Raw genomic sequence first — 13,127 nt, 5'->3', positions numbered from 1 at the left:
TCATAGTTTATGAAACACCTATACTTTTCATCCACATGGCAACCCTGGAAGGCGCCAGGGCAATAAGCACCCCCCCTTTTTTTTTTTTTAAATAAATTTATTTATTTCTTTTTGGCTGTGGGTCTTCGTTGCTGTGCGCAGGCTTTCTCTAGTTGCGGCCAGTGGGGGCTACTCTTTGTTGCCGTGCGCGGGCTTCTCATTGTGGTGGCTTCCCTTGTTGCGGAGCACAGGCTCTAGGTGTGCGGGCTTCAGTAGTTGTGGCATGTGGGTTCAGTAGTTGTGGCTCGCGGGCTCTAGAGCACAGGATCAGTAGTTGTGGCACACAGGCTTCATTGCTCCGCAGCATGTGGGATCTTCCCAGACCAGGGCTCGAACCCGTGTCCCCTGCATTGGCAGGCAGATTCTTAACCACTGCGCCACCAGGGAAGCCCAATAAGCCCATTTTACAGATGAGGAAACTGAGGCTAAGAAGTGTCCACAGGGGCTGTAATTCGAGGCTGCCCCATACATTTTGGTTATACAGGAATACCAATTTGTTGTCAAATATGAACGTGCATAAAAATTACCTGGAATGAGGGTGGGGGGGGTGCATGTGAAAATGAGGATTCCTAGGCACTTAGATTCTAAGTTGGCAGGGCTGGGGTGGGCCCATAGTTAACAAGCACCCAGGTGATTCTGAAACCGGGGGCCTAAGGGCTACTCTTGGAGAACCAGGGCCTTCTCATTGCATTCCAGGTAGCCTCTAGCATCAGTCTCTATTTCTTTAATAACCCTTCTCAGCACCTGCTGTGGACCAGGCCAGTGCTGGGAAGAGGCCCTAATGCAGCTCCCAGTCTGATAGGGGAGGCAGAGAGAGAAATGCATTGTGCACTCAGTGCTAGAACAGAGGCTAGGCTGGGCAATGGAGGAAGTGAGCTAGCTCCAACTGCGGAGGGCTCCCTGGAAGAAGGGGTCTTTATGCCGGGCCTAGGGATCTCATTCTTGATTGCGTCTTAGCTACTTTTTTTTCTCTTTTGATGGGTCATCCCCACCAGATGGCAGGCAAGTTCATAGAAATCATCAAACCTTTCACATCTCTGCCCTCAGTGCTGGCACAAAGCCTGGCACAGAGGAGAGGACAATATTGGTCAAATCAGCTGAACTGAGCAATGAGAAACGGCTGATGGAGAGGTCCCAGGGCCTCTGGATCAAATGCATTTTCATGCTCAGCACACTCACCTTCTCCCTTTGTTAGATCTAACATGGAATTACTTTATTTATTTATTATTATTTAATTAATTTTTTTTTTTTATTTTTGGCTGCATTGGGTCTTCATTGCTGCGCGCGTGCTTTCTCTAGTTGCCCGATCAGGGGCTACTCTTCATTGCGGTGCGCGGGCTTCTCATGGTGGTGGCTTCTCCTGTTGTGGAGCACGGGCTCTAGGCGCGCAGGCTCAGTAGTTGTGGCTGGAGGGCTCAGTTGTTGTGGCTCGTGGGCTCTAGAGCACAGACTCAGTCGTTGTGGCCCACGGGCTTAGCTGCTCCACGGCATGTGGGATCTTCCCGGACCAGGGCTCGAACCCGTGTGCCCTGCATTGGCAGGCGGATTCTTAACACTGCGCCACCAGGGAAGCCCCCTGAAATTACTTTAATAGTGGAAATTCCACATCATATTGTAAACATTTGTTACCTCTCTATTTCCCTCCTCCCCTTTTCACTAAACTGTGAGTTCCTTAGGGCCAGGAGTCAAGAATGGGGCACAGAGCAGGCTCTCAAAACGTTTGTTGAATGAATGAGTGAATGAATCAGTTTAAGCAGAAGCTGTGCATAGGGTGTTGAAGAGATTCCAGCTACAGGAGGGCTTGTAGAAAAGCCCCAAGCTGCACTGAGTCAGACATCCCTCCCCATCTTCTGCTTGGACTCTGGGTGAGAGGGATAGGGTGGGTGCAGAATTTTAAAGTGAATGGCATTGGTGGGGCAAGTTGAGGAAGGGAGATGTGGCTGGGGTTTTGGAGGTGAGAACCCAGAAAAGAGGAGGGGCAGTTTCTAGAGATCTGACCTGAGTGTGTTGGGGCCACAGGTGGGGGGTTCTGGGGGTCACGTGGGGTCAGCTGACGGTGACATATGCAGAACGGACATTCTATCTCCACTTAGAGGCATCAGCAGGATGGGGTACGTCGGGGAGCGGTTGGCTGCCCCCTTCTTCGGACAGGGGTCATCCCCTCTGGGGGCGGGGAGTGCGAACGCGCCTGGCACCGCCCCGACAAAGCCTGCGCGCGCCCCGTCCTGCGATTGGCCGGACCGCCTCGCGCCGCCGCCCCGTCCCGCCCTCCGCCGCAGGTCCGGCGCGCTGCAGCCAATAGGTGCCGTCGCCGTCGCCTGCGTCACAGTCCGGACAGCCAATGGTGGCAGCGCTCGGCGGCTCGTGGCTCTTTCGCGGCAAAAAGGATTTGGCGCGTAAAAGTGGCCGGGACTTTGCAGGCAGCGGCTGCCGGGGGCGGAGCGGGATCCGGAGCGGGATCGAGTCCTCGCCTCGGCCTGCCGCCATGGGCCCGCGCCGCCGCCGCCGACTGCCACCCGGGCCGCGCGGGCCGTGAGCGCCATGGCCGTGGCCGGGGCCCCCACGGGTGGCCCTTGCGCGCCGGCGCTGGAGGCCCTCCTCGGGGCCGGCGCGCTGCGGCTGCTCGACTCCTCGCAGATCGTCATCATCTCCACGGCGCAGGACGCCAGCGCCCCGCCGGCCCCTGCCGGCCCCGCCGCCCCCGCCGCCGGGCCCCGCGACCCCGACCTGCTGCTCTTCGCCACGCCGCAGGCGCCCCGGCCCACACCCAGCGCGCCGCGCCCCGCGCTCGGCCGCCCGCCGGTACGGACACCAGGGACACTGGGCCGACTGCGCTACCTGGACCCCCGCGCAGACCCTGGCGGGGCGCGGTGTTTGGCCCGGCGGCAGCTGGGACGGGGGAGGGTGGGCTGACGCGCCCGGGCTGGGCGGTGCCGAGCCTGGGTTGGTCCTCCGGGCCCCGCCCCGGGGTGCAGGGTGACCTCGGGCCAGTCCTTGTTTGCTGCTCTGTGCTCTGGGCCTCAGCTTCCTCGCCAGAGACGCTCAAGGGTCAGACTCAGTGATAATAATTGCCCCACGTGTATTCAGCTATCGCTGACTGCATGCCAGGTCTCTGGCAGACTTCAAGGCAGCTAAAACTCACATCCGTGCTGTGAGCTCGGTGTTGTCACTGTGCCCATCTGAACTGTGTCCAGAGAGGGGAAGTGACTTGCCCCCTGGTCACAAGGCTGCAAGTGAGATTTGAACTGAGGCCTGCTGGCTTCAGACCAGAATGTGTGGCTGGGTGGTGGGCATGGCTGCTTAGGGAGGTCAGGGGGGGCGTTCTGGCTCCAGACCGTGGAAGAGCCGCTGAGGAGACCCTCCTTCCTGCCTCGATGCTGGGACTGCCAGGTGCAGGCCTGGCCCTCCGGGCCTCTGGGGACAGGCCGCCTGGCTGGGAGGCCTTCTCTGCAGGGGCGGGGTGGCTGGGCCAGCTGCTGATCCCCTCCCTTTGCCTGTCCTTCCATCTGCCATCCTCCACCCTCCCAGACCCTGGTTGCCATGGAACCTCATTAATCAGGCAGGCAGACCCCTGGGCCCCAGTGGAAGTACTGGGTGGGTTGGGCCTCTGGGAGCTGGAGAGGAGGCCCCCGGTGCCAGGAGAGAGTAAATGCCCCAGGGAGATGCCTTGATAAAGTGCTCCCTGAGCAGCAAGAGGCTCAAGACAGTTCAGACTAGGGGGCCCAAAAGAAGCGGCTGAATTACAGGGGGAGAAGGGAGTGGAGCCCTGGAGCTTGGCCCTGTGGGCTCCAGGACAGGGTGTGGAGACCAGTTTGACTGGCACAACCTGTGGGTGAAGGTGAGGCATGGATGGGCAGGATGGGGTCTCCGCATAGGGCTTGGAGCAAGTTGTGGGAGGAGGCAGGGCCCAGGGCAAGGTGGTGGAAGCCGCCCAACTGCTCATGGCCTGGGTGGCAGCTGGTCCCTGAGGCATCCCGGCAAGGTTCCCCCAACCCCCTTGGCCCCTTGCCCAGTGTGGCCTTCCTTCCGGAATCACCGAGATGCTAATAATAACAATAGCAGGCACCATTGTTTTGAGACTGTATTGTGTATTAGGCGCTGTGCCAAACACTTTACCCAATTAACTCTTTTAACCCTTTCAACAACCTTCCCCTTTTACAGGTAGGGAAGCTGAGGCGTAGAGATGTTAGAACATTCCCTAGTAAGTCAGCTAGTGAGTGCTGGGACCAATCCAGATTTCCTGAGTGGTTAACTGCTGGGATGCCTTGCATACTGGAGATGCTAATAGAGGTTGAAGGAAGCCCAGGGTCCCTTCCTCCTAATGAGTGAGACGGATGGAAGTTGCACCAGGGGTGGGCCACCTGACTCGTCTCCTGTACCCCAGCAACCTGTCCCTGTGGGTACCAGCTTGGAGCCTGGACAAGTAGCCTCCAGTTTAGCTGATTGACAGGTACCTAGCAGGCCCAGGGCTGTGGGTCCTGCCCTTGGGGAACTGAGCTTCAGGCTCGGAGGGACAGCCAGGGACTGGGCTGAGGACGTATGCCCTCTCCTCCACCCCCAGTGGTGTCAGGGGCAGCCTCATTGGGCCTGAGCATTCCATTCATTCAACAGTTGTTAGTGAGCACCTATGAGGTTCTAGGCACAGGCAAGTAAGGAGCCTCTGCCCTCACAGTACTTAAGGGCCAGTAGGTGTTTTCTTCCGTGGGCAGGGGTGAGGGCTGGTGCAGTCTTGGAGCTGAAGTTCAGAAACATAGGCCCAGCTTTTGCCATCCAACACCCCCTAACATTGTACCTGTGGGTAGCCACTGGCCATCTGAGCTGTGGCCTCCACTGACCCCCTGCTCTAGCATTTGTTTGGGGCAGTCCTTGAAACAAGTGACAGGCTCAGCTTCTGCACGAGTGAGCATTCATTGAGTACCTCCTGCATACAAGTCTCTGCAATTCAGCCATTCCTCCTGGCCCTTCCTGTCCACCTCTACCCTGTTGTCATGGCTGCTAAAAAACAAACTAAATATAATACTCATTTACTATAGAAAAAGAGTTAAAAGGCTAGAAAGTTGAGGGGGACAAGATCCCAGCCCCATCCATTTTTCCTTTTTTCTCCTCCTGAGCCTGCTTTTGTTTTTAAGGCGGTTATGACAACTTTCTTTTTCTAAAGTTTTAGAAATTGACGTTTTTCCTTTATGTCCGTGTTCAGCAGCACATCATCCGCACTTTAGAGATAAGGCAACATGGCCCGTATGTTCCTCCCTCCCGTACAGAGGTCACCCCTGAAATGGATTCTGTAGTAATAGAAACTGAACCAGAGAAAATGGTTTCATGAGCTGTCAATATGTCTTTGGGAGGCTTCTGTATCAGCCTGCCTCAGTCCGTCTTGACAGCAGCGTGGTATTCCAGAGGCTGGATGAACCAGTTTTTGTGTCTCCTCCCATGGATAGGTGTTTGAGTCATCCAGATTTTTTCACCAATGTTTTGTTTGTCTTCACCCCTGCCTTTTGGGTCCCTGTGCCTGCATCTCTAGAGAGCAGCAGCAGAAATGGGCATCCATCTGCTTGAGCCCTTGTTTTAGAGTGTGGCATTGATCTGCCTTCAGGGTGGGCACCCCTATGGGGAGCAGGAAGGAGGCAAGGGGTGCGGTTGGCTGGAGCATACTAGGGTTCAGGCCCTAGGGGCAAGGCTGGAGAGGGGGTACATTCTGGTTCGGCTTCAGGGGGCCTGGCCTCCGGACTAGCCTCTGCCCAGCCCACTAAGGTTTAGATCCTGACTCCACCTCTCACTATGTGACCTCTCCGAGGTGCAGGCTCCTCAGGAAGTGGAAGTCCTCAGAGCACCTGCTGCAAGATGGTTGGAGGGTTTGATGATCGCACGCAGGAAAGCAGTTACCTAGTGGTGCTCGGTACACAGGAAGCACTCAGCGCGTGTTAGCTCTTCTAGCCGCGGATCCCTGAGGGAATCCATGAGTGTGTGCGTGAGAGGGAGTGTCAGCATGTGGGCTGGTTCATTCAGCAAACGTTTGTTGATGCCCAGACCCTGTGTACAGAGACTATTCAGACCCAGTGCCCGCCTCTGAGGGGCTCCCTGGCTTCTGGGTGAGACAAACGCATCTGCAGAAATTTGTAGCGAGAGACCATGTGGGGAAAGGTTGGGTTTGAGGCAGTTCTGAGGGAGAAGAGCCTCAGTTTCTCTTGTGGGATCGGAAAGGCTTAGGTTATGGGTAAGGTGCCTGCCCACAGAGCGGGAAGCGGTGGTGTGAATTAGGAGGGAGGGAGGCAAGGGCAAACCAGGGAGGGGACCAGCATGAGCTAAGGCTTGGAGACACAGGTTTGTGAAGAAAGATGTCTCAGCAGAAGTTCTTGTGGAGAATTGGTGGCAGATGAGGATACTAAGGTGGAGGGGGACAGATGGAGGCAGGGAGGCCAATGGGAAGACAGCTGGTCCAGGTGGGAGGCGCTGGTGGCTGTGGGGACAGGATTTCTTGGCAGCCGGTTGTGATGAGGGCAGCAGGTGGGGCTGAACCAGGTTCTAGCTCAGGAAACCCTGTGGGGAGGGGAGGGGAGGGTACATCAGGATGCAGTGGAGATGCCTGTGAGACCTCCAGGGCAATCTCCATCCTCGAGTGGTGTAACTAAATCAGAGGGCATCTGGGCAGGACTCCTGGCTCTGCCACCTCCTGCCTGTATGACCGTGAGCTTCTCTGGGCTTCAGTTGTTTCATCTGTAAAATGGGGCCATTACTGTGCTGCCAAATTCACAGACAGAGACCAGAGAGAGGCAGTGACTCACTCAGAGGACCTGTTTCCTAGTGGCTTGAAATGACAAACATTTATTATCACACAGTTTCTGGGGGTGAGGAATTCAGGGGTTACTCAGCTGGGTGCTTCTGGCTCAGGGCCTCTTCTGAGCTTGCTGCCAAAATGTTGGCCCGGCTGCAGTCGTTGGAAGGCATGACTAGGGTTGGAGGATTTGCTTCTGAGCTTACCTGTGTTGCTGTTGTGGGGGAGACTTCAGTTCCTTGCCACTTGGGCCTGTCCTTAGGGCTGCTTGAGTGCCTGCATGACATGGCAGCTGGCTCCCACCGAGAGTGAATGATCCAATAAAGAGAGCAAGGAGGAAGCTCCAGTGCCTGTACGATCCAGTCTCAGAAGTGACACACACCCACCATATTCTGTTCATTCGAAACAAGTTACCAGATCTGGCCCATATTTAAGGGGAGGTGAATTAGGCTCCATCTTTTGAAAGGAGGAGTATCAAAACATTTGCAAACTACCGCATGCCCCCAAGAAGGTGGTGGTGGAACTGGGGCTTGGACTTCTGCCTTCCAGTTGAGTGTTCTGTCCTATGGGGTAGGATTGTGTCCCCTGGGACCTCCCCCTCACTCACACATTTGGGCATCCTGGGAGAGAGACTGAGGCAGGGGGCGGCTTGGGAACACCAGGCCCTCAGCCAGGTCTCTTGTGGCCCCACTCTCCTGGTTACTGGGCATCCTCCCGTTGTTTTTGCCGTAGGTGAAGCGGAGGCTGGACTTGGAAACTGACCATCAGTACCTGGCCGAGAGCAGTGGGCCAGCTCGGGGCAGAGGCCGCCACCCAGGAAAAGGTACCCCCCGAGCTTGGGCTAGGGCAGACCTCCTGGTTGGACCCAGGTTGGGGGATGTGGGCAGACAAACATGCTTGCAGACTAAGCTCTGATCTGTTAGGCCTGGGCCTGAGCCAGGCCTCTGGGAGCCCCAAGGGGCAGCTGGAGTGGCCGCCTGGCATGGCTTCCCCAAGCCCTGGGGTGTGGGGAGTTCCCCAGCCGGAAGAGGAATACTGTGGTTGGCAGGCTGCCACAGGGCCTCCCTGCTTGGCCTCACCAAGGGGAAGGAGCCATCTGCCCCCCAGCCCCATTCCCCAGAGCCTGGCTGGGGCTGGGGGGTGGGGGTGGTGCTGAGGGACCCTACCCTGCCTGGCCCCCAGGTGTGAAATCCCCAGGGGAGAAGTCACGCTATGAAACATCGCTGAATCTGACTACCAAGCGCTTCCTGGAGTTGCTGAGCCGCTCGGCCGATGGTGTCGTCGACCTGAACTGGGCAGCTGAGGTGCTGAAGGTGCAGAAGCGGCGCATCTATGACATCACCAACGTCCTTGAGGGCATCCAGCTCATCGCCAAGAAGTCCAAGAACCACATCCAGTGGCTGTAGGTACCAGCCAAACAGGAGGGTGGGTGGAGGCCCGGGGCCAGGCCAGCCCGGAGGAGCTGATAGCGATACCCACTGTGGCTGCCCGGATTACCATCTTACTGCTGGGCAAACCGAGGTTTAGAGAGGAAAGTTGGCTTCCCTGAGGTGATAGATGCAGGCAAGAACACAAATCTTACCTGTGTAGCTCAGTGTAACTTTACATATTTCTTCACCTGGGTGACCACCATCTCGATAAGAATAAGGAACATTTCCAGCACCCCAGAAAGTTCCCTTGTGCCCCTCCCAGACAGTCTACTCCTCATACCACCAGGTGACCACTGTTCTGGCTTCTGTTGCCATTGATGAGATTGTTTAACACAGCTGTTTTATTCTTGTTAATTCTTATTTTATTTTTCCCTTCTCACCTCTTTCCCCGGTCATCCTACTCCCCTCTCTGACACATTTGTGTTCTCAGCTTTCGGTAGATATTCCACTCTACATCATTTTTTTCTTTTCAATATGTCTTAGAAATGCTTCCATGTCTGCATCTAATGCATTCTTGTCCTTTAACACAACTGCATAGTATTCCACGGCATGTCTGTCCTCATTCACTTATCCAGCCCCCTATGAGGGACACATGGGTGTTCACAGACATTCAGGCCCGACGTTGAACCCGGCCAGTCTGCCTTGGAGCCCAGCTTCAGCCCTCTGCTGTTTCCCGGCTGAGGAACCAGGCCAAGAGGAGCAAGGGCTCGCCTGGGTCTTACAGAACAGAGGCAGCAGCAGACTGTTCTGCTGAGGGTCACGCCTCCTGGGAAGAGGGGCCGGGAGCTACTAACCCTCCCTTTGCCTCCCGGCAGAGGCAGCCATGCAGCAGTGGGGATCGGTGGGCGGCTTGAAGGATTGACCCAGGACCTCCAGCAACTGCAGGAAAGCGAGCGGCAGCTGGACCACCTGATCCACATGTGCACCACTCAGCTGCGTCTGCTTTCCGAGGATGCTGACAGCCAGCGATATCCTTGAACTGCCTGGAGGGTGACCGTGGCCCCATGCAAGTGGGAATAGAGAGGCTACCCTGGGCCCTGGATTCAGGAGAGGGTTCTGGCTTTGGATACCAGTCCTGGCCCAGCCTTTAGTCACTGTGTGACACTGGACAAGTTACTCTCTGAGTCTCAGCTTCATCTGTAAAAGGGGAAAATAATCCTATTCCAAAGTTGCACAGAATGAAACAAGAAAAGCTAGGATACCAATAACAAACATTTATTTAATACAATGATTCGGTACCTGGTTGTAGCTTCAAGGTTAGAGATATAAGTTTTTGTCTTTTATTTACAAAAATAGAAACTTTATTTTAAAATAAGCTTTTTTTTTTTAAGTGAATACCCAAATTACGTTTATACATTTTGGAGATAACTACTAATTGACACCAAGGTCATGGGTCAGAGTAAATTCTCAGTACCAAGCCTGTATTTGTGTAATTTATAGGAAATTATTGCAGGCAGCCATTATTACCTTAAGATCTGATGGGTAGAGAGTGGTCTCGTACAGATGTGGGAACTGAGGCTCAGGGGCATGAGATAGGATTGAGTGCCAGCTATGTGCCAGGCCCTGGAGTGGGAGATGCAGACGACAGGAGTGACTCAGCGGGTATGGGCTCTGCCTTATGAGCTGTCTGAGTGGGTGGCCCCCAAAGGCCAAAGGTCATGTGGTCCTTGACTCCACCAACCCTGGCCTACGTGACCTGCCAGGACCTTCGTAGCATTGCAGACCCTGCAGAACAGATGGTTATGGTGATCAAGGCCCCCCCCGAGACCCAGCTTCAAGCCGTGGACTCCTCAGAGGTGAGACCTGGGAGTCTAGACTGGAACAGGACAGGCTGGGCTGGGCTGGTAGTTAGCTGAGCCTCAGTTTACTCTGCCTGCTACCTTTACCCAGACCTTTCAGATCTCCCTTAAGAGCAAACAAGGCCCCATCGATGTTTTCCTGTGCCCTGAGGAGAGTGCGGGCGGGATCAGCCCCGGGAAGACCCCGTCCCAGGGTGCAGCTTCTGGGGAGGAGGACAGGGCAGCTGACCCTGCCACCACAGTGCCACCACCACCATCATCTCCCCCCTCATCCCCTGCCACGGATCCCAGTCAGTCCCTGCTAAGCCTGGAGCAAGGTGGGTGAAGGGTGGGTGGGCAGGGCGGGGTGGGGCCCCCCTCTCCCGGGTGGGTGGGCAGGTGTGACAGCCCCTCTGCCCTCCCCGCCGGGGTGTCCCCAGCCTGTGATGCTCCCCCGTCTCCCCAGAACCTCTGCTTTCCCGGATGGGCAGCCTGCGGGCCCCCATGGAAGAGGACCGCCTGTCCCCGCTGGTGGCGGCTGACTCGCTCCTGGAGCACGTGCGGGAGGACTTCGCCGGCCTCCTCCCCGAGGAGTTCATCAGCCTGTCCCCCCCGCACGAGGCCCTCGACTACCACTTCGGCCTTGAGGAGGGCGAGGGCATCAGAGACCTCTTCGACTGTGACTTTGGGGACCTCACTCCCCTGGATTTCTGACGGGGCTTAGGGGGACCAGGGCCTCCTGGGATGCCCACCCTGTCTCTGTAGCCCTGGAGCCCCCTGCCCCTGGCCGTCCTCCTAGTCCAATTGGAAACGTTTAATTTATACCCCTCTCCCCTACCTCCAGAAGCTTCTAGCTCTGGAGTCTGGCTACTGCCAGGAGGCTGAGCAAGCCAGGAAGGGAAGGATTCTGTTTGTGGTGTGTATGTGCATGCACCCAACACCCGACACGTGTGTACACGGGGTGAGTGGTGTGTGAGCATGTGTGTGTGCATGTACCGGGGAATGAAGGTGAACACATCTGTGTGTGCACTGAAAACACGCCCCAGTGTGTCCACGTGTGTGTGCATGAGCCCATGTGTGCGCATGGCGGGGGCTCTAACTGCACTTTTGGTCTCCTTGCTCCAGGGGCCCCGCGAGGCCCAGGGTGGCCACCTGCCCCCAGAATCCTGCGTGCTGACCAGGCCGGGTGGCGAGGCCTTGGCCTGCTCGTTTGCAGGACCGCGAGAGCACTTCTGTCGTCTTAAAGGTTTTTCTGATCGAAGCTTTAATGGAGCGTTATTTATTTATCAAGGCCTTTTTGGCAAGCTTGGGGCATCAGCAAAGGGTAGGAGGGATGCGGGGCTGATGCCGCAACTCCCTTACCCCTGAGCGAGGGCAGGGGTCCCTGAGCGAGGGCAGGGGTCCCTGAGCTGTTCTTTGCCCCACTCTGAAGGAGCTGAGGCCTGAATGGTTTATTTATTGGGAAAGTGAGGGAGGGAGACAGACTGACTGACTGACAGCCATGGGTGGATCGAGGGGGTGGTCTCTTCCCACGGGGTCACTGCAGGGCCCCAGCTGCCCCCAGGATGGATGTGAGATGGGAGAGGTGAGTGGGGGACCTTCACTGACAGGGTGGGCGGGAGGGGTGGGGTGAAGGGCCTCCCCCCCAGCCCAGACCACAGGGGCCCCTCCTGTGGCATTTGAAGTGCCCCTTCCACCCCACTTCTTGCTCTGCCCCACCCTCCAATCTGCACTTTGATTTGCCTTCCTAACAGCTCTGTTCCCTCTGCTTTGGTTTTAATAAATATTTTGACGATGTCTGGGCCCGGTTTGGGGACTATGTACTGGGAGCAAATGTGAGGGTGGGAGAGGTCAAGGTTGCTGGGAAAATGCCCATTCTCTACTTCCCTCTCCCTGTCCCTGCCTGGCTTCATTTTATTTGAGCCTCACCACCCCAAGAAAGGTAGGCTTCATCACTTTTACCCTAATTTAAAAACTGGTCCGATAAAGTAATAAATGAACTCCCTTCCTTTTTCCAGCCCCGGGGGAGCCACTCTGATCAGTTTGCTATGCTCCTTCCAGATGTTTCTGGACATTTGTAAACATGCAACAGATAATTACAACAGGCTGATTCCGTGTCAGGTTGTGGGGACACACGTTCCCTCCCCTCATGGAGCTCTCAGGACCTGCTGGAGGAGACTCAAACAAATGAGAGGATCAGGGAGGGCTTCCTGGAAAAGGTGGTGCTTGACCTAAAGCTGTAGGATAGAAGAAATTAACTGAGGAGGAAGAGGAAGAACACACCAAGCAGGAGAGGGCCACGTGGGCAAAGGGCCCTTAGGACCTGAGAGAAACCAGTGTGGCTGGAATCCTGAGGTGAGGGCCAAGGTGTAGAGACGTTCAGTCTTGGGCTTTATTCGGGGGACAAGGACCCTGGTGAGTCTGAGAGAGGAGTGACACACCCTGTTTTATATTTTAAAAGCTCCCTCTGGCAGCTGTGTGGAGGATGGGTTGAAGAGGGGGCCAGAACAGAAGAGCCAGGGGGAAGAGAAGCCCAAGTAGAGCTTCAGAGTGGAAGGGAGGGTGACTGGGAGACGGTCCACACGGACCTATTTAGGAAACCCTTAGGTGGGCTTTCCCTGAGCCAGTCCCTATTTTAAGCCTTTCACTGTCAGTCAGCCCCCAAAACAGCCGTACGATGTGTCTACCCTTACTCCCATTTTGCAGAAGATACAGACGCGCACAGGCGAAGCCACTTGCGGGTTTTGTCCACCAGGTGGCGCGCTTGTGCTCCTTCCGTTTGCTGTGTTGACCCTATAACGGTGCGGGACCTGCCCTCGGTGGGCAAGCGCAGCCCCTCCCGTTCTGTTCCTGGCTGTGTAGTACTCCACGCTGGCCGTCATTCGCTCAGCCCTTACCCGGTGCAAATGACCCCTTGGGTGGCTCCTTACTCCGTAGTGGCCGCTTCTCCCCGGGAGGTGGGGAGTCGCAGAGGTGAACGGTGTTGTTGGAATTCATTGCGCGGCTCTTGCCGCCCTAAAGGCTGGAGTTTGCTCCCCTTTTCCAGACGGGGAAGCTGAGCGCCTGGAGAGGGGCTGGCGTAGGGCCGAGCTCTCAGACTGGCCAGTG

At 56.3% G+C, this 13,127-nt stretch overlaps 1 protein-coding gene across 2 annotated transcripts; it reads left to right on the top strand.

Annotated features, from left to right (window-relative positions):
- The first annotated feature begins 2,447 nt into the window (after positions 1 to 2,447).
- Positions 2,448 to 11,816, top strand: E2F1 (E2F transcription factor 1). Of its 2 annotated transcripts, XM_004318030.4 has the most exons (7): positions 2,451 to 2,841; positions 7,544 to 7,634; positions 7,994 to 8,213; positions 9,057 to 9,209; positions 9,923 to 10,037; positions 10,132 to 10,357; positions 10,486 to 11,816. In XM_004318030.4, exons 1-7 carry the CDS (start codon positions 2,581 to 2,583, stop codon positions 10,731 to 10,733), a joined length of 1,314 nt encoding a protein of 437 aa, XP_004318078.3. In that variant the 5' UTR covers positions 2,451 to 2,580; the 3' UTR covers positions 10,734 to 11,816. The 2 variants fall into 2 exon arrangements, with proteins under 2 accessions (XP_019806401.2, XP_004318078.3); XM_019950842.3 differs by lacking the exon at positions 10,132 to 10,357 and having other exon boundaries at positions 2,448 to 2,841.
- Positions 11,817 to 13,127: the final 1,311 nt, after the last annotated feature.

This window comes from Tursiops truncatus, chromosome 15 (assembly GCF_011762595.2).
Source record: "Tursiops truncatus isolate mTurTru1 chromosome 15, mTurTru1.mat.Y, whole genome shotgun sequence".
Classification (NCBI taxonomy): domain Eukaryota; kingdom Metazoa; phylum Chordata; class Mammalia; order Artiodactyla; family Delphinidae; genus Tursiops; species Tursiops truncatus.
Note: the sequence above shows the minus strand (reverse complement) of the source record. Positions and strands in the feature narration are given on the sequence as shown.